We start from the raw sequence: 25,330 nt of genomic DNA, 5'->3' as shown, positions 1-25,330 counted from the left end.
GCTCATGGAGAACATGGTGAGTGAAGCGAGGTGATGAGTGAAAGGAAGGGGAAAATGGAGGGTAAAGAGAGGGGATTGACCATAATTGAATCGTGTTCGTGACAGCTAGCCGTTTCCGTCCGAGTCGCTTTGCAGTGGATTGTCGAATGGGATTGTCGAATGTCAATGCTTGACCATGCCCTACTACCCGCAGCAGACGGTCTTCAGAGTCTCCTTCCCTTGGGTACACGCTGCACCTCTTCCTGACGAGAAGTCTCCTCCAGAGACACTCCTGCGGAGACTCTTGTCGACCGAAGACCGCCTCTCTTCTTTCCTCCTCTTGAAGGTCAAAGCATTTTTGGTTGGCGAACGTGGATTGTCCAAGATTGTGTTTTCAAATGGGATTGTCGAATGTCGATGCTTGCTTGCCCTACCACCCGCAGCAGACGGTCTTCAGAGTCTCCTTCCCTTGGGTACACGCTGCACCTCTTCCTGACGAGAAGTCTCCTCCAGAGACACTCCTGCGGAGACTCTTGTCGACCGAAGACCGCCTCTCTTCTTTCCTCCTCTTGAAGGCCAAAGCATAACATGGGCCGGAGTCCTTCCACTGCAAGGATGTCGACTAGACGGATCGGCTGCTGAACAAGTCAGAGTTTTGGATGATCAGATGATGAAGTGAGATAGGGAAGGAGGAAGGGAGGAGACAGAAATGGGGGAGGGCGACGAAGGTTTCTAGAAACAAGTTAGCGAGGCTCATCTTTTGGGATGCATCGATTGATATCACAAGAAGTTCTCATAATTCGGAGTTGTCATGATGGTAGGCCATGGTGCAAGGACATGGTGGACGACCAAGGTGGATGTAGTCATAGTGGACAGTGGTCATACTGGAAGGTGACCCTGATGGAAGGTTATTGAAAGTGGACAGTGGTCATGGTGGAAGGTTGGTGATTGAAAGTGGACAGTGGTAAGGTTGGAAGGTTGTTGAAAGTGGACGGTGGTCACGGTGGAAGGTGACCCTGATGGAAGGTTGTTGAAAGTGGGCAGTGGTCATGGTGGAAGGTTGTTGAAAGTGGACGGTGGTCACGGTGGATGACCAAGGTTGATGTGGTCAAGGTAGACAGAGGTCATGGTTGATGTGGTCGTGGTGGACAGTGGTCATGGTGGAAGGTCCATGGTGGATGACCAAGGTGGATGTGGTCAAGGTGGACAGTGGTCATGGTGGAAGGTCCATGGTGGATGGCTAAGGTTGATGTGGTCAAGGTTGATGTGGTCATGGTGGACAGTGGTCATGGTGGAAGGTCCATGGTGGATGTGGTCAAGGTGGACAGTGGTCATGGTGGAAGGTCCATGGTGGATGGCCAAGGTTGATGTGGTCAAGGTTGATGTGGTCATGGTGGACAGTGGTCATGGTGGAAGGTCCATGGTGGATGTGGTCAAGGTGGACAGTGGTCATGGTGGAAGGTCCATGGTGGATGACCAAGGTTGATGTGGTCAAGGTGGAAGGTGACCCTGATGGAAGGTTGTTGAAAGTGGGCAGTGGTCACGGTGGATGACCAAGGTTGATGTGGTCAAGGTGGACAGTGGTCATGGTGGAAGGTCCATGGTGGATGACCAAGGTTGATGTGGTCAAGGTTGACAGAGGTCATAGTGGAGAGAGACCATGGTGGAGGCTGAAACTTTCAAAGGTGGAAGTGGAGACTCAAAGAAAAGAAGAGATGTGAAGGAGGAAGAAAACAAAGAGAGAGAAAAATGGGGGAAGGGGGGTATTTATACCTTTTCAGTGGCTTAAGGATCTGGGGAAACTGAGGTAGGTGACTATCCTAAGTTCACTTCCTAATTAGGAATACCACTTCCTCATTTGGAATACCACTTCCTCATTGGGATGGCCCTGAGGAAACTGTGGCAGGTGACGATTCCCAAGGCTCCTTCTTGATTAGGAAGGGACTAGGGTAAACCCACAGAGCCTTCAGGCAGTACCTGTTTCTCCCCCTTGGGAAATGCACAAGTTATTTGGTTACTTGGGTACTTCTAAGCTTACAGCTGCAGAGTCTACGCGTAGGGCAATTTTTTGGGATCATTCCGCCAACCTACATATGTATGTACTTTGTTATCATCTTTCTATCGATCTTGACTGGGATCTTTTAGAATATAATGCGAGGGTGCCTTTGATACGAGCTACTTCCAGACCTTTGAGAGACACATGTGTATATGCATAAATGTCGATTCATGGCAGCTAGTTAAGCCCCCGGTAAAAGTGTTGGCGTGGTGGACCTAAAAGCCTGCCGTACTTGGGTACGTACAGCTGTAGTCTACGAGACAAGATAGATGGATATTAAGAACAATTGGATTTCAAGAACACCAACCAGTTTATATGAACCAGTTTCACTAGCTAGGATGTAGCAACACCTAGACGATGTGATCTTCAAGTCTCGACTCACCAGTCTCCTTGATAGCAACGTGAGGCGAAGCCCCCTTCCCAGTAACTTCAGTAGTGGTGCCCTTGTGCTGAGCACCAGTTGTCTCAGTCACAATGATACCACCACCAGGGGCATCGGCAGGAGAAACATCGTCATCTCTATACCTCTCCACATCGTCAACGACATTCTTCCCATGTCGCTGATCCATCCATCTACGCCATGGCTTGTAGGCCAGAACGCTCAATCCACCAAAGACAATAAAGCAACCACAAATAGCACCGCCAATAGCATCGTAGTAGTCACCAGCGACCTGAACACCGTCCCAGAACTTGCCTTTGGCATCTGTGACGTTCAGGATGAGACTGAGCAGCTGGATGACGCCAATCACAATCGCCACGATGACAGTTAGCGTGGTTAGCACGATTGAGTAGTATAGGAATGCGACTGGATCGCGGTGGTTGTTTCGCGACTGCGGGAGCTCGTCTGGATCGCTGGCTGTTGATGAGGTGTCTGAGATGGTGCTTGTTGGCTTTTGCGGGAGGAAGTTGGCCGCCGGTTGGATGTAGAGGGAGAACATTAGGGCTCCGTCAATTGTGTCGAGGAGACACATGCCGGCTGGGAGGGGTTAGTCGAAGACCCTTGGCGAAGTGATGGGGCTGCATGTGAGGATACTGACCTGTGAATAGCGCCGGGAGAATGAGAATCACCCAAAAGGAGGTTCCCTTGGCTGCTTCGATGGATGAGATTCCAAGGAGAGCGATTTCGGAGGAGGTGTCGAAGCCAAGACCGAACAGAATCCCAAGGGGATACATCTTCCATGGACTGGGCAAGAACAAGCACATTTGTCAGACATGTGGATGATCAATAATTTAACAAAGAACATACCGATCAATTAGTTTGAACATCTTCTTCAATACCTTGAACAGGATTCCTCCACCCTCGATCTTCCATGCTTCATCTTCGTGACCTTCGGGGAGACTGAAGACCTTTTGCATCTGTTTTACAAGTTTATACAGGATGTACGCATTCATAAGACCAAGCAGGATCAAGAAGGCAGCGCTGACAGAGGTGCCAATGATGCCACCGACCGTGCTGAAACTGTCAAAGCGCTCAGAGACTGCTGCTGCTGTGGCTGCGACGACAATAGACGTGATAATCACGATACTAGACTAGGTCAGATTTGACTTGATATAGAATGAGGTGACTGCTCACGTTGAGTGACCAAGCGAGAAGAAAGTTCCCACGGTAACGGGCTGTTGTCCCGTTGCCAGAAGTCTTCTGGTCATTAAATCGATAGCCTATAGCATTGTTAATGATTTGGTCTATTTCCAGGTTGAAATCAACATACAGAAATGTGATCTGCATCAAATGCATGTCGCAATCCAAGAGAATAGGCAAGGGCGGCTGTAGAAACCAGCGAACTATATTCCGCGCAATTGGTATATAAAATGAGCTTTAAGCAGGTAAAAATGAAGACTCACGGATGGTAACTCTATAGAAGCATTAGCGAATCAATCCAATGTCACACAAGCTATCAAAACATACCAGCACAATAGCCGCTGCAACCCAAACGAGAATATTCAAAAACGCAATCAATGCAATAATTCCAATGGCTCGAAGAGGAATCTTCCTGATACCGGGCATTTTGCTATGCGAGCGCTCAGCACTGCGAAGAAGAGGTTGCAGACTCCATTTGCGGTCGCTATCTAGACTACGTGAGTCTGCAGGTGTATCTCCAGGCTCATTGAATGCCGACATGGTAGATGTTCAGAATAAATTTCTGTATCTAAATGTACCTTGGGGATATTCGACTTGAAGAGATTTTCACTTGAAAAGACTTAAAAAACACCGAGGAGGGGTTCCTATACGCCTGCAGCTCTCAAACCTAGATAACCGCGCCAAGCCTACATCTGCCAAGCCTACATGCCCAGTCAACACATGGAGGATGCTACGGAAATTACCTAAATCTTAGGGTGCTCGAGGGTACTCGAGATGTCAGTATCAATGTCCACCTCCCATGCAAGAAGTCCACGTGTTGTGTGCTATAGACAGTAGAGCTATATGGACAGAGTCGCGGCGAGTTCCGATGCTGATAGGAAATGTCTGTCATTATTCACAGCTTGCATTCCCATGTGCTAACGCCAATGCTTCAATTTTGACGTTCGACACCCACTATAAATCTTTTCCCGTGTCTGTGATTGGGTGGACATGAGTAGGTGGCTGTCTCAGTTCGCCGGTCGCCGAATTTGAGCGGGGCCACGTTATGGCTGTTCCCGAGATCGGCAAACTAGGTAGCTGATTCATGTCAACATTCTAATGAGGGTTGGGGATATTTGATTATTGTACGGCTTGTTGGTATGATTCTACATGGATATCTGGCTATTATCTGATTGGTGATTAAAATTTTGTATTGATATCTTCCAAGTGAACTATGTACACCGTGAATTGGATTTCGCAACATTGGAAATGTCCAGGAGCTTTGGAAATCATTATCATATAATTATTAGGGTGCCAAGATGAGCCTTTGGCGTCTAAATACCGGGGTCTTTTCGCGCCCAGTATATCAAGGGCTAATCTGTCCTTCACCAAAATGGCCGATAAAGGTCCAGAATTGGTGGAATCAGGTACGAAGAAGACATCGAGATGATCTAGCCAGCACACTTTAGATGTTTTCTCATCTGTGTCTTGATGATCCAACTCGAGCCAGACCCAACAAGCGTGGAGGATGGCATGTGAACCGTGACCGAGACCTATTCCTCACGATAATGTCTGGGGGTTTGTTATAGATATAACAGCGAATTGTTTTGTGCAACAACCGGATCGAGGTCAAAGTTCAAGCAGCGGCCAACGCCAACACGGTCGGCGACGGAGTCCACTTGGTAACCCTAGGCTGCACTCGAATATCCTGGCTAACAAGAATATTCCACTCATTCCGCGTGATGGGAGTAACATCCGACGCAGAAAGAGGCGTCTTCGGCCCACGCTTATTCTGTCCTCGCATCTTCGACGGTGGAGGCTGTCTCCGACCACGCACAGTCTGGATGGGTGATCTCTTCACTTCACGAGGGCGTTCAGCCTTCGCCCGGATAAGAATGGGATCAGCCTTGGGCTTCGAAATGACTTGTTCAACTTTGGGCTGGGGTTTCGCTTGAACTGGCTGGACTTTAGACAGGACTATGGGTATAGCTTTTACTGGAACAATGGTCTGGACCCTGACTGGAATTTTTGCTGGAACGGTAGCTTTTGCTGGAACAATGGTATCGGCTTTGGCTGGAACTGGCGCTGGAGCTGGAGGTTTCACCTGGACGGGAAGAATGATAGCATCCTGACTGTGAATACTCTTGTACGCAAGTGCGACGGCAGTGAGCTGCTCGTCGGGGACATCGAGCTGCTCATAGACGCGATGGAAGAAAGCTTTACTAAAAGGACGATCGGAGAAATCCTTGACGATGCGGTGAAGTAGCCGGACGCAGGATGACATTGATTGTTCGTCGTTGCGGGAGAAGGGCCGGGAAGAGAGAATGCACATGCGACGCTTGAAGGTATAGATCCGGTCCATGTTTAGGAGAGTTAGGCCCTCCTGGCTGAAGATGACTTCGTTTTGGAGGATGGATTGCTTGACAAGGTGGTCGTTTGCCTGGCGCTCATACTGGCTGCGGCTGATAGCGTCGGTCCAGCCGGGGCCGAGCGAGAACTTTTTCGAGCCTTTGGCAATGGCGCGCTCAAATACTCGCCATGCTTGTGGCTCGATTGGGTGAATGGGGATGATCATTAGGTCTGAGGGTTGACCGGTCGGGTAGGGCTTTCCGCGGCCGATGAGGAGGGTGACGTGCATCATTCTTTGTTGGAGTTTGGTGGAGATGTATTCTAGAGCTGGGAGGAGGGAGGGCGTGACAGTCTCGGAATCGAAGCTGAATTCTGGAGAGAGTGGTGGAGAGATCATGTCGTTGGTGAGGGTTCTTGGTGAATTGGGGACATAGATGCCCGTTGGGCGGGGTAGACGCATAACGCCCATGATGCGATTTAGGGATTTGAGATTCGATACAGGGGAATCCCCTCTTTTGGTTGAAGAGGTAGAAGTTGAAGACTTCCAGATGTTCGACTGCCGCCAGACTCTGATATAGGGACCACCTCAGGAGAACAACAGTTAACTCCCCCGCATCTCTTCAGTCTTAACATGGAAAACGGCCAAATTAACTATTATTGAATATTTCTAATGATAGTAAATTTCACCTTCAATAAACGAATCATAATCCTCCGATCAGCGCGATAAAAATACCCCCAAGCTTCTAACCGCTGCGGCGTTCACCCACCCAATAAACGACCTCCATTGATCGCTGCCCTAATGCACTTATGCATGCGAGAGCACATTTTCAACGCATTCGATTTGCAGACACAATAGCCCCCACATGAACATAATTGATCACATTTCCACCATCCAGGATGTTGGTAACGTTGGAATTCATCGACAGGCTGAGAATGTCTCCCAGCTGCTAGCTCCGGACATGTTTACAGGAACTTGCCTTGATAACGGCAGCTTGCACTAGCTTCGAGGTAGCAGCGGATATTATGAGATTTTGACTGGTTCGGTCTCCTGAATCACTGCATACATGTTGTTGTGTGTCCTGAACTCTACTTTATCGAACGACAGGGGTCGTCATTGTGCATCTCTTCTCGGTGTCACCTACATGTAGTTAAGTAAATACGAGCCACCTCCTAGTTAGGTCCCCCGACTGCACCAGCATAGACCCCCCACCATCATTCCACCCCTAAACCCAAGCAGGGACGCGTCGCTCCCACAAGGCTGAACACAGCGGCCGACTCCCACATGTGAGAGGCAGTACTCAGCCAATCCTTTGTTCCTTCAAGCCAACTGCGCTAGACCTGCATATGGTGTATAGTGGCTACACACCACCTCCACTGTTGTTCCTCACGAGGCAACATGATTCTGCCTTTCCAGAGCCACGTTGCTGGTGTATCAAAGCGCGGTGGGTCCCAACCTGCATCTGTGAATCTTGATTCTGAACGAATGAACAACCGATCTAACCGGGTGGCTTTGGTTCTTGGGCATTCTCATGAGGCTGAATCCTGCCTGATTCCCACGAGGGGCTCCCTTCTCTGTGTCGGTGTGACCCCAGCTTGAGTCTGATTGGGTGGATTTGCTGGTTGGGGGCCATGGTCTTCCACGTCAGCTCTGCATGTTCTAGGTCACTTCGCCATCACCTAAATTGAGCTTAATTTGCTCGATTATCAAGGATGAACGCTCAGCAAGCGCGATTTTCTATGTATCGCAATCCTTGGCATTATCTAAGTTATCTGAATACTTAGACAGGCCCCGACTCGATCATATACTTTCCAACTCGATATGACTAGGTCAGACATTCCATTACCTAGACATTGTTTACGAAAAAAATCATCACTTTTTACTTGTCGCTTCTCTGAATTCTGGATTCTCTTAAATTCTGCCTTCGCCTGGGATATCATTCATACCCTCCGAAGCGCTAGGAACTTATATTGCGGCCATCCACTTCAGATGGGTCTCTGAGTCCCCACACTGCAAAATTGGGACACCATTTCTGTGACCATTTACCCCATTCGGCCGCAAAATATGGTCCATTCTGGTGATCGTCGAGCCGAAATCCGGACCGTGGATATTGAGGCCCCAATACGATCACTTTGAAAGAATGTCCATATGTTATAGCCGAGTCCACACCAGAAAACGAGAGTATCATACGTGAGCTTGAGGTATTTCTAACCGACCGTTTGGCACACTTGCTCATATTATTCAAACTGTTCAAATTGCCGGTGCCAGACAGCCAAGGGGAGCTATCCCGCACTTTTCTCCTGACGCCGACTCACTTAGGTACCAGCCTTGGTGTTTCCCCCCCCCCTCCCCATGAGACCTTGGCTCAGAGCGATCCATCTTTCGCATCCACTCGTGCACAGGGGATTCCAAAAAGACGCGCAAGTAATTGAAAACTTTGCTATGCATTTAGACTGGGCATTTCCACAGTTGGATCCCAGGAACAAGCGCGAGATAAGCACTTTGACAATTTGTTGACGCACAGTCTCTAATCGAAGGAACCGAGAAGATCGACATTTCCCGCAGAACTATGGAGAGTAGGGAATATAAGGAAACCACACGTCTTTGACGCCTCCTCGTATCAATGTGTCGTGCTTGACGCCATAGCCGATCATACCAGGTCTTCGCCATCCAAAATCCTTCTAGAAAAAATATTCCCCATAAACATACGCTAACCAAAAGTACCATAGATTAACAAACCATAGGGTAACCACGCGAGCACCGGCCGTGCCGACAAGAGAGATAAGCTATGATTCGATGATTTCCCCCTTTGCCCTCATTGATTGGTGAAACCATCCGGATATATTCTTGGCGCAGATGCCCGGCCTCAAAAACATGCATCTCGCCCGGGTTTAGGTTAGCATTTCATATGCCAAGGCGGATTCCGCCTTGGCAAAGGTAGGGTGCACATACTGTTTGGAGCTGGCCATGATAAGGGGTCTTTTGGGCAAATGGTCCGGGGCTATCGGGTGGCTGAGCCAAAGATATGGGTGGGGATTTTGGACACTTTGTTTTCATGCTTTGGATCGACGTGTAAAAGGTTATGTGAAACAGTTGAACAGTTGAACATTTGTATTTTTGTTTTGCTATACAATTATCAATTGTATCCATGGATTAGAAAGATCGAAAATCTGGGGTTATGGGGCAACTTAAATTCCCAGGCGAATGCCGTTGCAAAGCGCACCCCCGCAGAGGGTAGTGTCCATGAGCTTGGCGCCAATGTCTCCGCTTCCGGTTCCGTTTCTGCTATCAAGCTTTATCTCTCGATATGTATATCATGAGTCTGTATACAGTAATTATCTGCATATTGAAGATATCCCTGCCGAAAGCTTTGGAGCCTCAAAAACTATGGGCACAGCCCTATTTTGTACCAGTACGTTATGTACGTGAAAATCGAACACGGGCAACCCGTCGGATCGCGTATTACACCCTCTTCCGGAAGGATTTTAAGCCAAGTGGACTGTGCTGGTCTGTTATGATAGGTAAATTATATTATAGTACATACTACCCCGTGAAATGAAAAAAGTCTTGGCTAGGCAAGTCCCGAGGTCTTTTCCAAGGTTCTAAGGTTCTCTCGTATCTTATTTAAAATTGTTTTCCCTTTGCCTTTTTTTGCTTATCTTTCTCCAGGGCTGTGTACTTCTCTTGGCTGTCCATTAAATCCCTCTTCAGTCCCCCCGTATTCCTGGTACTATCTGGGATTTTCCTCATCTCTTACGGCTTTTCCCTCTCGTCAGCGCAAACCTCTGCGCGTCGAACACACTATGGAGAAGTCTATCAAACTCGACGAATACCCGGAACACACAGCCGCAAGGGAGATCAGTGATGATGGCAAGATTGAGCATGGTCAGAGTGGTCTCAATGACCCCAACCATGTTGAGTTGCACCGTGCGCTCAAGGCGAGACATATTACTATGATTGGTAGGTGCTATTCTGAGTCGCACGCGAGTATGCGCTGACAGTGAACAGCCATCGGTGGTGCTATTGGTACTGGTTTGATTATCGGAACGGGCGAAGCTCTTGCAAAGTAAGTGGTTGTTTTCCGTTGTCATTTTGCTCTAAGATCCAGGGCTAACAAAATTGCGTGCAGGGCTGGCGTGAGTGTTTACACCGAAATTGACTTGAAAAATTCTTACTGACTTGATATAGCCCGGTGCAATTCTTATTTCTTATTCTTGGGTCGGTTTCATCGTTTTCCTGGTTATGTGCGCTCTTGGAGAGATGGCGGCTTGGCTTCCATTGCCCTCTGGTTTCACTGGTTACGCCGTTCGATTTGTTGACCCTGCGCTTGGCTTCACCCTCGGCTGGACGTATGTACCACTAAGCCCCTTCGAGATGATTGCGCTAACACAAATCCAGATATTGGTTCAAATACATCATTCTATCCCCAAATCAAATGACTGCTGGTGCGTTGGTCATATCATATTGGATACCAACAGAAAAGGTCAACGCCGGAGTATGGATTACCATCTTCCTGGTAATCGTCGTCGCCATCAATTACTTCGGTGTGAGGTTCTTCGGCGAATTCGAATTCTGGCTGTCATCCTTCAAAGTCATTATCATCCTCGGCATCATCCTCCTATCCTTCATTCTCATGCTTGGTGGTGGACCGGACCATGACCGCAAGGGTTTCCGCTACTGGAAGAGCCCAGGCGCCTTCAACACTTACAAGATGGAAGGCTCATCTGGTCGATTCTTGGCTTTCTGGTCCACCATGGTCTCCGCCACATTCGCCTACCTAGGCACTGAGCTGGTAGGAGTGACGGTCGGCGAAGCGCAGAACCCCCGCAAGACAATCCCCCGCGCCATCAAATTGACCTTCTATCGAATTCTGGTGTTCTACGTGACCAGCGTGCTTCTAGTCGGCACACTTGTTCCATACAACTCCCCAAAGCTTCTCTTCGCCCTTTCAGACGATAACAAGAAGAAGGGCTCAGCCGCAGCTTCGCCCTTCGTTGTCGCAATCGAGCTGGCCGCCATTCCCATCTTGCCCCACATCCTGAACGCCTGTATTCTACTCTTCGTCTTCTCAGCAGCCAACTCCGATCTGTACATCGCAACCCGTACAATCTACGGCCTGGCCCGCGAGGGCAAAGCCCCCAAGATCTTCGCCCGTACCGATCGTCGTGGCGTTCCTGTCTTTGCACTGGCTATTTCAGCCATTATCGCTTTGCTGGGCTACATGAACGTTAGCAGTGACTCCAAGGTTGTGTTCAAGTACTTCGTGAACCTGGTCACTATCTTCGGTCTCCTCACCTGGATCTCCATCCTGGTCACTCACATCTACTTCGTGCGCGCGCGCAAAGCCCAGGGCATCCCGGAGTCAAGCCTGCCCTACAAGGCACCCCTCGGTGCCGCAGGATCCTACTTCGCTCTTGGATTCTGCATCCTCATCGCTTTTACCAAGAACTTCGATGTCTTCATCCACAACCCCAAAACATACGGAGACTTCGACTACAAGAACTTTATTACCTCTTACCTCGGTATTCCACTGTATCTCATCATGATCTTTGGATATAAGTTCGCCACCGGTTCCAAGGGTGTTGACCCCATGACAGCCGATCTCTTCACTGGCAAGGACGAGATTGATCGCGAGGAGGCGCTGTATCTCGCCGCTAAGGAGGCTCAGGCAGAGAAGAACAATGACGCAAACTGGTTCTACCGGAAATTCGTCTCCTGGCTTTTCTGATGCGTGAGCTATACCAATATCTTGTGGAAATTGAGCGCTGTTTGTCGTCGTCATCATCGATAGGCCGTTAATACCTTGGATTTTACCGTTAGATGTTTCAATTATGAGAAATGATTTTCGGTTATGATTACAAGAGTAGAGAGGCCCGCGTATGCGGCCTTGTGAGGTCTTTTTAGTAGTCTGTTTGGTAGTCTCAGATGTTCTGTTTATGAAATAGATGTATTTAAGATATTTTCTCTCCCTTCTGGGTTGTATAGGTCGACACATGTCTGAGCGAGAAACTATGCTGTAGGGCTTGTGCCAATCAGTCTTGGCCTGCCGAAGACTGTCCGCATATTTGCCATGACGGTAAGAAACCAGCAATAAAACATTTCGATCTTGAATTTGACTGTCTGAACAGCCATCCCTATTAGCTGGTCAAATATATTTGCTTGTCCAAGTGATAACTTCGGTGTTTTCACTTGTGTGAACACTAGGCTGGAAATATCCAGTGGAGATTTAAGATCTACATGATAGAATGGGGCTGAGTATGTAGAGCCATGGCAAACCGCCAAGCTAATATGTCGACGTTTAAATGGGAGGCGACCTACGATTTCGCTGTTCAGTCGATTCCACCTACAGAGTCAAGTGGAAATTTGACGCCATCTGTCGGCAAATACTCAAAGGTGATGGTTGTTATTGGTGTGGGTTTAGGTGTGAAGCTAGGACTGCCTTTGATACTGGTGTCGATATGGTTGATATTTGGACTGGCAGACGTTCGGTAACATAGAAATCTAACGCGAAGATAGTCAGAAAGATAAACATGGGGATGAGCAAGTTCAAGGTACGGAAGTTCATCATGTTCAATATTCCCAGGCACTTCCTATGCAAGGAGACCAAATGGAGTTGGATTTGTTTGACTCTGTGAGACGCCAGAATGTACATGTACGAGATGCTATGAGACGCGAACTAGAATGATATTCTTATCGGGAGCAATCACTTGGCAGAATATTTTCTTGAACTCGCGAAATATCTTACAGCCCTGGGAATTAGTCCACCTTTTTTGACTCTGAGGGCTACCAGTTGGTGCCTATTCTGTGGACGCAGTAATCGTTGTGGGGGCAGACACACAGAAATTGCCAACTGACGAATATTCCGTGTTGATGGCATCGATTTTTGAAAGCCTGCCTATTATTGAGGAGACATATTCGGCACCTTTCCCGGTTCATGGGATGATCTGATCGATAAATAAACAATATGGTTCAAAGTCATGTCACGTCTAAGTATATGGGCACATTGGAAGATCTGCATTACATTCTTTGCATTCTTAGGCTCACTTGGCCAACATACTGTACAAGGACTCTTCAACATCAGAAGTGTCGTAATTAAAGGGGGAGATTCGCTCGTAAAGTCAACATGTAATCATCAAAAGAGGAAAAAGCCTACAGGTTATCGGATAGGGGTATCTGATCACCGATCAAATCCGCAAAGCTGATATCCGATGCCTCCTCGCCCCAGACAAACTTGCCGAATGTCAACAGAGCATGGAAAATCTCTTTGCCTGTGGGAACAATGTGCTCCGAAGGCAAAAGGAACCCGTAACTGCCGCGGTCGCGCAGTTTGATCTGGTACGAGAACCTGATGTGCAGGTTATGGTAGAACCAATCCAAAGCGCTGCCACCCGAGGTAATCCCAGCAGCCGCACCCTGGCTGAGAATCCCCTCGCACGCCGAAGTAACGTCATATGATTCATGGGATGTCTGACGGATTGCCTTGGCGAGACCCAACGCTAGCTCCTCGAGACTCTCGAGGGTGGGGGGCACGGAGGAGCAGCTGTATGAGTAAGGGTATAGAATCTGCTGGGAGTAGGAGTGTAGGTCGATGAAGCCTACGATCTCAGCGCGGCCATGCAACGTCTCATTTTGAGCCCACTGCGCCAGGCGCTGCGATTCAAGTGCTTCGAAAGGCTCCGCACCGGCGTAGGTCTCTGAGCACGGGTTCGAGCGAGTCGACTCGCCGTCCCACTCATATTCCCAGGCGCGGTCTAGATCAATTCCCGGGCACAATGGAAGACCCGTTGGCTGGCGGTTCTTGCGCCACAGACGGTCTGATTCCCACGAGTAGACGTATCCGTCGGGATTGAGGGTTGGTATTAAAATCCAGTCGTACTCGTGCAGCAACCGTGTTACTGCGGGTGAATAGCCGTAATGGGTGATGAGGCTGTATGCGACATATGTTACCGTGGAGGTACTGATCCATTCCCTGGCGTGAGTACCGCCGACGATGACGATTGTCTTGCGTGGGCCCGATGTGCGTTCTGGGTCGGGAGAGATGCCGACTTTCAATGCGGGGATCTCGCGACCCTCGTATGTGACTCCCACGCTGATCATCCGTACGTGTGAGGAGAACATTGATGCCATCAAGCGCATCCATTGCGTGATGACGTTGAGCGGCTGGTATTCTTGGAAGAATAGGTCGCCGTTCGATATCGTCTTCAGTTCACCCGATGCAGTCCCTGATCGGAAGTCGGAATTGCTACGGTGGCCGGAAGGGTAAGAAGCGTATATATTGTCGGCGAGGTTGTCCATGAGGGGAGTGTAGGAGGTGCGGAGTGTGGAAGGTAGTAGGTCCAACAAGGAGGGGATCTAAGATAATTAGTGAGACGATCATGAAGCGTTCAGGAACAAAGCTCACCATATCATCTGCAAGTCTAATATCTACGAACTTCGAGGTTATGGCCCAAATGTCCAAAAACAGCACATGCGAGGCGGAGGCTAATGCTTCTGCCTCGTCCGGCTCGCTCAAATGGAACCGGAGGACAACATCACTGCCATACCGATCGTGAATATTGGGTGGTGGCGATGAATGTTTAGAGCAGTGTTTGTGATCAATATCCCATATCGCGCCAATTACCCAGTCGCGGAATCGTGCCCATGGACGTGGGTAATGAGTTTGGCGGACAGGTAGCAGGGGCGGCGGTGGGGTGATGCTTGAACCAGCGGGGACGGCGGAGATAAGAGGAAGCAGGGTCGATGCGACCAATATAGATAGAAGACGCATGCCGAGTCACAATAGTGTTGAAGGTGTTCAGAGTCAAGAGGCAAGTTCACAGCCCTGGAGGTTCCCAGGAATCTGAACCTTCGGATGCGGAGAGAAGACGGGAGAGGACAAAGCGTCTACCTCGATAACGCAGATATAGTCCACGGAATATCAAGTCAAACAAGATGTTACATTAGAATGCAAAATTCCATTGATGTTCGGAGAAAAGACCTGGGTTTGTTCTCAGTGGCCAGGGAATACATGATATAATACTTTAATATAGAAATATTGTCTAAATCTTACTATTCTTAAGCATCTATTGGTTTGATTTAATTTAAATACAAGCTAACTACTCCGTACCTTTAATATATCCATCAAAACCAATGCTCTCTATACTTAAATCCGGTCAATTACCCGACGCTCAGACCTAGATTCTAACTCGTCTGCCTTGCCCCTCTAGTTTTTTTTTTATTTTCCTCACTTCTCTTCTATCTTTAAGTTCTATATTTTTTTTTGTGTGAGAGAGATACTAAAATAAGAAAAATACTTGTGGCGGCAGAAACAAGAAATCTAGAACGTTTCCCTTTCCGGCGTTCCCCTTTTTGCCAGGGCTGACGCTCCAGATCCCACTCTGGAATGTCCTTCCCATTCCCCATCTAACGAGTTAAGTTTTCATGGATTATTAGCTTGGGTTTGACACGCTCTGTCCTTCACCATGCATTGGAAAGGACTGCGTCTTGTGGCCGACAAGAGGCAGAGCACCATTGAGCCAGGTCAATCCCGTCGCAGTGAACACCTTCCTCGTCCCTATCCCCCCGCCGAACCTAGACTATCCGAGTCAATTCCTCGCTCCGGGGTATCAGACGGTCCGGTAAATTCAGGACTTCAGGTACCGGAAGACAACGAGTCAAATGGGGTAGCCCAGCCGGACTTTGCAGGTCCATCTGAGGGGGAGCGTCCCAGCTTACGCCACAAGCGATTCAGCTTCATGAGGCTACGACATGCGTCTGACCCCCAACTATCCAAGTCTTATGTCAAGGCGGGCCAGAACACTCCCCCGGTCCCTTCCTTACCTCGTAAGTGAAAGATTGACAACCCCAATACTCATCCGGATAGATTGATTAACTGTGTCTACCGCATAAAGCTCCCAAGATCATTACCACCGCCCCGACCAGTCATGAACTCGATCAACCCGTGAAACAAAGACCCAAGCTTAGCTTCCGACCGTCGTCACGAAAACAGTCTATGGAGGAAATGTCTCGGAAATCAATGGAACAACCCGCGAAGCCTCGTAGAAGGGGACAGGGATCAACCGACTCCCAGGTTACCGACTCGACGCTTGCCATGTCCCAGAGCATTACCGAAGAGCCTGGTCGGTTGTCGACCAACTCACTTCGCGGGAACCCGCAGACCAACGACTCTCAGCGATCTTCAGTGGTTGATCCCCGGTTTTCCGAATCGTCTCGATCAGACCAGAGCTACGACCACACCGTCACCCGGAGTGTTTCCCCTCGTGATGGCCACAATGCAACGACCGCAAAGCGATTCCGTATGCCACGCTTAAAAATGCACCGGACCCCTCTCTTTCCTTTACCCCCCAAAGTCTCGCAGCCGACTGGAGGTGTGGATAATCAACCGAAGTTCCCCCCAACAGATACGCCAAAGTCCGAGCCTTCAGGTGGACAGGACCAAGTCTCACCACTACCTTCGCCATCTCGTTCCACCGTGGGGCTCGCTGTCTCGAGTGTACCACCACTATTTCGAAATGATTCAACGAATTCCGCTCGCTCGGTTCGATCCAATCCCTCTGTTAAGAACCGAGGACGTTCGTCTACAATGGGATCGCTGGCCGAGAACCAGGATGACTTGTCCATTCCGCCGTACTTAGCATCCTCGGCGCGCACCTCCACTTCGACCAGTGGCCGCAAGAGCTTCAGTGATATGTTCAATATCACGCAGCGATTGAGGCAAAACTCGTCCCCACCCGCTCCTCGTCAGGGTTCACCCGCGATAGGTGGCGCCTCCACCCCCATATTAAAGCAGGAGCTACAGGCAATCCCAAAACGCGAAGAACACGATACACCCGCTTCATATCTGACCCGTCTGGAGGAAACTCTTCCCCGTGGCATGATTGCGGGTGTCCTCGCTCAATCAGAGGAGGAATTCTGCAAGATTTGTCTACGAAAATACATGAGAACCTTCTCATACTTCGGTGACCCGCTCGACATGGCGATCCGCAAGCTTTTGATGGAAGTCGAGCTTCCGAAAGAAACACAGCAGATTGATCGCTTCGTGCAAGCGTTCGCTGACCGCTATCACGAATGCAACCCAGGCATCTTTACAGCCCCAGATAACGCATACTTTATTGCATTTTCGCTTTTGATTCTTCACACCGACGTCTTCAATAAGAACAACAAACGGAAGATGCAGAAGGCGGACTATGTCAAGATAAGTCGCAGTGAGGGAATCTCGGAAGACATTCTTGAGTGTTTTTATGAGAACATCTCATATACTCCGTTCATTCGTGTCGAAGACGCCAATCTACCTGACCGTCATTTGGCGAAACCACGTCGCACACTGTTCAAAAGCACTAGCTCCGAAAATTTGGCCCGGCTTGCACGGGAGCCTGTCGATCCCTATTCGCTTATACTGGAAGGCAAATTGGGATCCCTGCGCCCCAGCTTGAAGGATGTCATGGATCTGGATGATACATACAATCATTTTGGAACCGCTGGGCCACCAGACATGGATTCTCTTCACCTGGCCTTCACCAAGTCCGGAATCTTGCAGATCATCTCCCTGCGCTCTCGTCCTGACGCGTTCATGCCGGCTAGCTTGGATAGTCCCCTCGACTCAAATCCCGGTCTGGTAGATATCAAAGTCGCCAAGGTCGGCTTGCTTTGGCGGAAAGATCCGAAGAAGAAGAAAGCCAGGTCACCTTGGCAGGAATGGGGTGCTATTCTCACGTTCTCTCAGCTCTACTTCTTCCGCAATGTGAACTGGGTGCGCTCACTCATAGCACAGGAGGAGGTATACGTCAAGAATGGCCGTCGGGGAACTCTTGTTTTCAAGCCACCCCTTGCTGAATTCAAGCCGGACAACATCATGTCTACTGGTGACACAGTTGCCCTCCTAGACTCGAGTTATAAAAAGCACAAACACGCCTTTATTTTTGTTCGGCACAACGCGTTGGAGGAGATATTCCTTGCTGGCTCTGAGGCTGATACGAATGACTGGCTTGCACACCTTAATTACGCTGCAGCCTTCAGAACCACTGGTGTGCGCACCAAGGGCATGATTGCCACGAATTATGAAGGACAACGATACCGCAGAAGTCAGCGATTGGGCTCGATATCTTCACAAAAATCTCACCAGTCGAGGGAAATAGAGCCCCCTTCTCCGAGCATCGATACCGACATCGTTGCCGAATTTGTTGCTGCACGACGAGAATTGATGAGCCACAAAATCCGGGAGAGAAATGAAAAGCTTGCCACGTTACAAAAAGAACTGGATGATATGTTACAAGATGCTCGACACCTGCAAGTGCTCACTCCTCTTCACGCCCGGGCCCGCGAGAGCGTCATCATGGCTGCAGGCCGCCTGTCTGCCAAGATCAAATGGGTGAGACAGGAAATATGGCGCAGCAAATGTTACCGCCAAGTCCTCCTGCGAGACCTTGGAGAGGATGATGAGGCAGTGGAAAGCAGGGTCGGATCGGTCGCTGAACCGACGCCATCCCAGTCGGACAGAGCACGCCTGGCCTCTCTTTCCGGACCGTCCGTGACATCGGAGCCTAGCGTGGAAAGAACTGGTAGTATTGTGCATACTATCTCTAGCGCTGATACCCCCGAGCCCAATGGGGTCCAAACCGAGCTGCCCTCGGAGGCTGGACTGCTAGCTAAGCCTTCGAATGATGAACTGCGTCGTCCCAGTATCCCAGCATCTGTCACTTCATCTGACCTTGCTCGTGTCGGTCGTCGGCGCTCTGCTGTGGCTGTTCCCGAACGTGCCAAGTCATACTCACCTGATCCAACGACCATTAAACTCGAGCGTGAAGCCAGCCGTGCCAGCCGGTGGGATGGAGCTAGTATGGCATCTCGTACATCGAAACTGACATCGCCTGCGAGCTTCGATGACGGCGAGGAGCGCGTTCTAAGGGAAGCTGGTCTACTGGAGCTGCCGGAGTCCCCGTCGACACGCAAGGATGAAGAGATCGCCCCTGATGCACTCCCCGAGGGCGAGACAAATCCAAACGATAGGAACGACAGACCGAGTCGCGTCCGTCGTAGCCTGCATCGCACCCTCCGTGATTCGCATACTCATAGAAACCACTCTCATTCGAAAAAGAAACGGGGTTCAGTGTCTAGCATTGGACAGGAGGAAGACGATCAAGTCTCCGGCGATGGAGAAGTTCTTCCTCGCAAAGCCCCCAGTTTCATCGTGCATGGCAAAAAGGCATCTATCGTCACATTCGGGTCTGAATGGCAGAACATGCCCCCAGAACAGCGCCTCAAGCTCCGCAAGCCCACCCCTCATGATGAACCACGGGCGTCAGATCCTGCTATATTAGGCAGCGGCGAGTCGGTTACGACCGACCGCAGCCCGGAACGTCACTCGGTGCGCAGAACGAGCACCGCCACTGGTCTAAGTGTGCGCACCGACGATCTGGCGGAGTTCGAGGATGCGCAGGAAGAGCAACCGGAAGAGGACTTTGGGAGCCCGGCATCCCCGGTGATCACCACGCTTCCGACTTCAAATGCAGATCCCCTAAACACCGAACAGTCCCCCTACTCCCCTTCATCCACAATGTACAACAGCCATCTTTCCGCACCAAGACACGACGGCTCCCCCTCCCCCTCCCACTCTTCTACATCCATCAACGAGCGAATCGTGGATACACCGTCTAGCGAAAACCTACGCCAGCAGGCCGTAGGCGCCTGAGTCTACATCGTCTCCTTCAACTCTCAACCCTCTCCTCCTTTACTTTCTTCTGTACATCCTAACCATTCTCATTTTGATCTTCTGCTTGACGATTATTATACCCCTTTCCCAAACTCTTGCGGCTTATTTGTCTTTTCCTGGTTGCCTTTTCTTACTGTCCTTGCATTAACATCTGGCGAATCTCGGTTTCGTGTCAGGTTTTCGATTCGGATGGATCTTTGAGCATCTCCCTACGTCTGTGTGGCTTCTGGGGACTCCATTTATTTCCTGTCAGATCGTTGAATCAGGTCTGTACCACAGGCTGCATTCATAGGCGTGCTTTGATCTCTCATGGCTTGGCCATTTCATTTCGATATGCTTCTTTCGAGTGTGAGGCCGTGGAATCACTGATAGATAAAAGCGAATTATGATTGACAATGATTTGATTTTATACTTTTTATTGCTTCCTAGAGTATTTTCGCAAGCTTACATGTCTACAACTGCATTCACAAGTACACAGGAACAAATTCCCCTGTGCCTATTACAGGTACAAATGACTACGTATTGGAATCCAACATTGTTCTTGATAGGAATATAAGCATACCTGGTACATCCATAGATGCTGCATAGGGCTGAGAAAAGCGGTAAACTATGCGGTAAGCTAACTGACCAATCCCAAGTCCCAATTTTCCACCGCCGCCAAACCCCGACCAAAAGCCCATTACGACATCCAAAAAGCTACAAAAAGCCACCCTTACTACCAATCAACTTCCACGCCAACCACACCCAAAATGGCGCATTCAAAGCGAAACACGTCCCTCCCCCACTTCACCTCCTACGAACGCGGTCTCCTACGCTCAACATGGGGCACAAAACACAGCGCAATCGGACGCGACAGCTTCCTAGCCTTCGGCTCTTGCCGTCTATGTCTGCAACCTGCTCGCGCGCCTGTAGTCGCATGCGCCAGCAACGGCGACCTCTTCTGCCGCGAGTGTGCGATTAGTGACCTCCTCGCTCAGCGACAAGAGATCAAAAGACTCGAAAAAGAGCGCGACGAGGCGCGGAAACGCATTGCGGAGGATGAGGAGCGTTCGCTGGCGGAGATGAAGGAGAGAGATCTTAAGGATTTCGAGCTTGTTTCGATGGGATTGGAGAATAATGGTGGGAGGAAGCGGAAGGCGGAGGAGTCGGAGGCTTTGGAGAAATTTAAGGCTAGGGAGGTTGAGGTTGATGGGAAGAGGAAGAGGGTTTTTGAGCTTGGAGAGGAGGAGATAGCTCGTGTTGCTAGGGATGAGAGGGAGAGGTTGAGGAGGGAGTTGAAGATGGAGAAGGTTTGTCGTTGTTCTTTAACTGGGGCTGGGGCTTGAAGCTTGAATCCTTGGTCTTCAATTGGGAGCTTTGTTTGACTAACTACTCTGCTCCAGTCATCTAGCAAATCCGCTCTCCCATCCTTCTGGGTCCCGTCTTTAACACCCAATACGGATGCGAATGAAATTGCCGCTAACAAGACTGTCAAGTTGACGCCTGTTTGTCCTGGCTCGACGGATGAGAGCCGGCATAGCTACTCGCTCAAATCGCTTGTTGATGTTCATTTCACGGAGGAGAAGGCTTCCGACGGGACTGTTTCTAGGGTGTGTCCGAGTTGCAAGAAGAATTTGAGTAATGGGCTCAAGGCGATGCGTATGTGGAATGGAAGTCGATACAGCCATTGGGTCTTACTAATTATCTCCATGACAGTCACAAAGCCTTGCGGGCATGTCATTTGCTCTCCGTGCGTAACGAAATTCATGACTCCCCACGAACACCACGTCCCCGATCCACATGCCTCGAAGGAGGAGCAGGAGAAGACTGCAGCTCTCCATGGCCAGGTTCTATGTTTCGTGTGTGAGACAGATCTTACGGCAAAGTCAAAACCAGACGAGAATGGAAATGGGAACAGCAAGAAGTCTAAGAAGAAGGATAAGGATTCTATCCAGCCTGGTCTGGTGGAGATATCCTCCGAGGGAACCGGGTTTGCTAGCAAAGGTGGGAACATGGGGAAGAAGAACGGGGTTGCATTCCAGTGCTGAGCAACTCCGAAATAACACGAGAAAGAAACATGAAACACCACTGGTTTCAATTATTTGTACGATAAAAATATCCTGGTAATGCCGCCCGGAGCGGTTATTAACGCCCGAACCATGCAAATACAATGTTCTAGATATACAGTGAAGCCACGCGAGGAGCCAGCGGGCGAACCTAGTCTCTCTCCTCATCCTATCTGCCCCAAGCTCAAGAACGCTTCTTGGCATTGTTGAACTCGCGCACAGTGACCTTGCAAGCCACCTCCTGACACAAACGACGACGACGACTGAGGTCCAACTTAGAGCCGAACTCCAAACCAGAAGCACGCTCAACAGCCTCGAGAGGAACCTCAAAGTCAGTCAGAGCCTTATCATTCGCAATGCGAGCATTGGGCAGAACAAAAGCACCGAGCGCAACCTTACTCGTGGGAGAGTTGGTTCCATCCTCGGCATAGATAACCTTATAAAAGTGCGTGGGCACAGCGACATTAGGCGGGTTACCAATAACCTCGTAGTTAACGCGCCACTTTCCATCCGGGTCACGGTGAGGCAAGTACAGCGGGCCAGTAACAACCCGAACTGAGGGATAACGCTTAGTGAGATCTCGGCAGAAAGTCTCAAAATGAGCCCAGTAGTCGCGGTTGAAGCCCTCGCCGACCTGCGGACACATATTGCTCAGCGCAAATGTGCCGTCCATCGCATCCTGTGACCACTTCGCGTCGGCGGCAGGCACCTGGTGTCCGCGGTCATAGCCCGAGCGGAAATAGTCGGACAGCTTGGCGCGGAACATGGACGGGATGGTGGTGTCTTCGAAGAAGGTGCTCTTCTTTCGGTCGGCGTTGTTAATCGCCAGGGATTGTGGGGTTATGTGTTCTGCGACCCAGGATGGGTTGCGCGTGCGTCGGTCGTAGGCGCCGTGCAACGGGAGAGAGGAGAGCTCGTCGGCGATTGGGCCCGGGAAGCCATATTGGAGGATTCCTGCTGCGTCGACGGGACTGGTGGCTAGCTTCGCTGCTAGGGCTGGGACTGGGGTGGTTGAGGGCACCTTGGGGCCTGGGATTGTCGGTGTCGGGGAGAGGGTCTCTTGTTGTGGCTTTGAGGGTTTGCCGGAGAAGAGCAGCGCGGTGACACCAGCACCGGTGGCTGCGCTAGCAGCGGCGATGACGGCCAAAGTTGCTTTGGACATGGCTGAATGTCCTGATATTTAGGGCTGGTTAAGTCGAAAGAGCCAGGAACCAAAAGACAAAGACAAAAAGTTGGGGAGTCACGGGCCAATCACATCACATGGGAAACCACCGAACTATTGTTATTCTATGTGGGAGGTGACTTGTATATATACTCCCTTGATTCTCTAAATGTTGCTTCTCGTGATTCCCTTCGAGTCTGGTGAGTCTAAAATTATTTAAATCACAAGATACTGTCAGTTGCACCCCCTTGCATGTATGCACTCTTCATATGAGAAAGTGTCAAGTCACACCCGATAAGTTCCAATGAGACAGTATTCATGAACCTCCGAAGTTTGGAACTGTTTTTCCATTTCTCCATACACCATAGTCTCAGGGACTTACTGAAGATTCATGATGCCAGACCGTCTCTTCCACATCATAGCCATGAGAGGGGCGAGGAGTTGCAGTACTGCAGTGAGAACCTTGGGGGTGAATGCACTGTCCTCAAACACCGCAGATTAGCATATAAGAACCCCAATGGATATCGTCATCTCTTCATTATCATCGTGAGGGAGAGAGATAGAGGCGAAGTGTTGACCGCCAACCCGATTGCAAATTACATCACCGTTTCCTGATTTCTTCAACTCCCCCACGCCATGTCTGCTAACGACCTCCGGGGGTGGGTGATGAGCGCCGTCTCAGGCGTCGGTAAGTGTCGCCTGAAATATTCGCGATCAATGGCTAATTTGATTCAGCCTGCGTCCTTGGCTCCTCTATCATCTGCGTCGATGTGCTAGTGCGGGTGCTTTCCCGCCGCAAGAGCTTCCAGATCGCCAAGAGTAGTAATTTCCTGTCGGCATCATTATGTCTCAGTGCTGGAGTCATGGTGAGCTATCATTCTAGAGGAAAGCATTACTTATATACTAATTTCAGGCAGCTCTTTACCTCCCTCTATAGCATGCTCCCCACCTCGAAGGAGTACCTCACGCGCGCCGGCTTCTCCCCCGCTGTATCTGCATATATTTTGATCGGTCTCTTCATTGCTGGAGTGGCAGGAATTCAATTAATATCTGCATTCGCACACCGATATATCCCATCTCATGTTGTCGATTGTGCCCATACCCATGGCGAGTCGGAAAGTGATCCCGAGCGCGGCGAACCCGCACACGAGGACCATGTCCACAACCATACAAATGGACATACCGAACGAACACCGCTGTTGAAGCCTAATAAGCTTTCTTCATTCAAGTCAACGCCAGCGGTGGTACAACGGAGCCAACATTCCGAGCCGGCACCCAGACGCCGCGAAACGATGCGGGCGATCCTAACGCGCAGCATTACGTCGCTCATGGGTGGCGTAAAACCCACCTGCGACGAGGACGGGCCTTGCTTCGGGGTTTCTCAAACCTGTGGCAGTGAATGCACCAAAGTACTTCCGCCATCCAACGTCAATGAGACCGCGCGACCAAGCCTGCAGCATCATGGAACTATATCTGTGCCACTGGAACCAGAAATTTCCCGCGCCGAAAGTGATATCGGCAATGAAGATGTACCTACTGCATCGGAAGGGGGGTATTTTGACAACCTCTCCGCACAGCACCACATGCACCCGTCTGTTTCATCTGCTTCATCTCAGATTCTAGACCCACATTCAGGTCATCTATCTCATTCGCATTCGGAGCATCATTCCCATTCAGAGCATCATCACCACGAATCTCATGACCACTTCGGGGACCTTGATTCTGGGCGTCCCAAATCTGCCGCTGGAAGCCCCCACCACCATCACGTCCCTAAAAATGCATTTATGTCCATTGGACTCCAGACCTCACTCGCCATCGCTCTGCATAAGCTTCCCGAAGGGTTCATCACCTACGCAACCAACCACGCCAGCCCAACACTCGGTATGACAGTATTCCTGGCTCTATTTATCCACAACATCGTGGAAGGCTTCGCCATGGCACTCCCGCTCTATCTAGCCCTCGGTTCTCGCTGGAAGGCAATGTTCTGGTCCAGCCTCCTGGGGGGTATCAGTCAACCATCCGGTGCTGGCCTAGCTGCACTTTGGATCTGGAGCACTGGGCAACACGGTAGCGACGATGCCACAGGTCCCTCGTGGGGTATATACGGAGGTATGTTTGCCGCTACCGCTGGAGTCATGACTTCAGTTGCATTGCAACTCTTCAGCGAGGGACTTGGTCTCACCCATCACCGCGGAATGGGAATTGGGTTTGCCATCGCAGGCATGGGCTTGATGGGTGTCAGCTTTGCATTGACTGCTTGACCAGGATTCGGCTCTGATGATCATTTTCCTCATACTCCTGGCGTTTGATCCTTTGCGATATTTGCCCTGGCATGCATGAACGCACATAATGTGATTTTAACTACATTCTTTCAACATGGCCACGGTGTGGTCTTGCACAAACTGGCAATGGTAGGTGCATATTTGGACAATATTTCTTAACAAAACTACCACGGGTGTCGAATACCGAATCACC

The 25,330-nt window shown here is 50.0% G+C and overlaps 10 protein-coding genes across 10 annotated transcripts; 6 read left to right on the top strand and 4 right to left on the bottom strand.

Annotated features, from left to right (window-relative positions):
* Nucleotides 1-175: 175 nt before the first annotated feature.
* Nucleotides 176-475, top strand: N7447_006923 (uncharacterized protein; the record flags this gene model as incomplete). Its single annotated transcript, XM_057231185.1, has 1 exon — nucleotides 176-475. One exon carries the CDS (start codon nucleotides 176-178, stop codon nucleotides 473-475), a length of 300 nt encoding a protein of 99 aa, XP_057086275.1.
* A 630-nt stretch (nucleotides 476-1,105) lies between these two features.
* N7447_006922 (uncharacterized protein) lies at nucleotides 1,106-1,465 on the top strand (the record flags this gene model as incomplete). Its single annotated transcript, XM_057231184.1, has 1 exon — nucleotides 1,106-1,465. The coding sequence occupies one exon, from the start codon at nucleotides 1,106-1,108 to the stop codon at nucleotides 1,463-1,465; it is 360 nt and encodes a 119-aa protein (XP_057086274.1).
* Nucleotides 1,466-2,385: 920 nt separating this feature from the next.
* N7447_006921 (HoxN/HupN/NixA family nickel/cobalt transporter) lies at nucleotides 2,386-4,154 on the bottom strand (the record flags this gene model as incomplete). Its single annotated transcript, XM_057231183.1, has 7 exons — nucleotides 2,386-3,011; nucleotides 3,073-3,218; nucleotides 3,282-3,560; nucleotides 3,609-3,694; nucleotides 3,745-3,817; nucleotides 3,878-3,888; nucleotides 3,942-4,154. 7 exons carry the CDS (start codon nucleotides 4,152-4,154, stop codon nucleotides 2,386-2,388), a joined length of 1,434 nt encoding a protein of 477 aa, XP_057086273.1.
* Nucleotides 4,155-5,229: 1,075 nt separating this feature from the next.
* Nucleotides 5,230-6,411, bottom strand: N7447_006920 (uncharacterized protein; the record flags this gene model as incomplete). Its single annotated transcript, XM_057231182.1, has 1 exon — nucleotides 5,230-6,411. One exon carries the CDS (start codon nucleotides 6,409-6,411, stop codon nucleotides 5,230-5,232), a length of 1,182 nt encoding a protein of 393 aa, XP_057086272.1.
* A 3,332-nt stretch (nucleotides 6,412-9,743) lies between these two features.
* N7447_006919 (dicarboxylic amino acid permease agtA) lies at nucleotides 9,744-11,668 on the top strand (the record flags this gene model as incomplete). The annotated part of the gene is made up of 5 exons (XM_057231181.1): nucleotides 9,744-9,900; nucleotides 9,949-10,006; nucleotides 10,070-10,076; nucleotides 10,129-10,289; nucleotides 10,339-11,668. The coding sequence occupies 5 exons, from the start codon at nucleotides 9,744-9,746 to the stop codon at nucleotides 11,666-11,668; spliced, it is 1,713 nt and encodes a 570-aa protein (XP_057086271.1).
* A 1,421-nt stretch (nucleotides 11,669-13,089) lies between these two features.
* Nucleotides 13,090-14,707, bottom strand: N7447_006918 (M14 family metallopeptidase; the record flags this gene model as incomplete). The annotated part of the gene is made up of 2 exons (XM_057231180.1): nucleotides 13,090-14,292; nucleotides 14,342-14,707. The coding sequence occupies 2 exons, from the start codon at nucleotides 14,705-14,707 to the stop codon at nucleotides 13,090-13,092; spliced, it is 1,569 nt and encodes a 522-aa protein (XP_057086270.1).
* A 694-nt stretch (nucleotides 14,708-15,401) lies between these two features.
* N7447_006917 (Arf family guanine nucleotide exchange factor SYT1) lies at nucleotides 15,402-19,627 on the top strand (the record flags this gene model as incomplete). Its single annotated transcript, XM_057231179.1, has 2 exons — nucleotides 15,402-15,762; nucleotides 15,831-19,627. 2 exons carry the CDS (start codon nucleotides 15,402-15,404, stop codon nucleotides 19,625-19,627), a joined length of 4,158 nt encoding a protein of 1,385 aa, XP_057086269.1.
* Nucleotides 19,628-20,397: 770 nt separating this feature from the next.
* Nucleotides 20,398-21,675, top strand: N7447_006916 (putative RING finger domain protein; the record flags this gene model as incomplete). The annotated part of the gene is made up of 3 exons (XM_057231178.1): nucleotides 20,398-20,937; nucleotides 21,031-21,286; nucleotides 21,344-21,675. 3 exons carry the CDS (start codon nucleotides 20,398-20,400, stop codon nucleotides 21,673-21,675), a joined length of 1,128 nt encoding a protein of 375 aa, XP_057086268.1.
* Nucleotides 21,676-21,877: 202 nt separating this feature from the next.
* Nucleotides 21,878-22,855, bottom strand: N7447_006915 (DNA/RNA non-specific endonuclease; the record flags this gene model as incomplete). The annotated part of the gene is made up of 1 exon (XM_057231177.1): nucleotides 21,878-22,855. One exon carries the CDS (start codon nucleotides 22,853-22,855, stop codon nucleotides 21,878-21,880), a length of 978 nt encoding a protein of 325 aa, XP_057086267.1.
* A 636-nt stretch (nucleotides 22,856-23,491) lies between these two features.
* N7447_006914 (Zn(2+) transporter ZRT3) lies at nucleotides 23,492-25,116 on the top strand (the record flags this gene model as incomplete). The annotated part of the gene is made up of 3 exons (XM_057231176.1): nucleotides 23,492-23,543; nucleotides 23,591-23,721; nucleotides 23,773-25,116. The coding sequence occupies 3 exons, from the start codon at nucleotides 23,492-23,494 to the stop codon at nucleotides 25,114-25,116; spliced, it is 1,527 nt and encodes a 508-aa protein (XP_057086266.1).
* Nucleotides 25,117-25,330: the final 214 nt, after the last annotated feature.

Source organism: Penicillium robsamsonii, assembly GCF_028829455.1.
Source record: "Penicillium robsamsonii strain IBT 29466 chromosome Unknown utg000003l_segment0_segment0, whole genome shotgun sequence".
Lineage (NCBI taxonomy): Eukaryota > Fungi > Ascomycota > Eurotiomycetes > Eurotiales > Aspergillaceae > Penicillium > Penicillium robsamsonii.
Note: the sequence above shows the minus strand (reverse complement) of the source record. Positions and strands in the feature narration are given on the sequence as shown.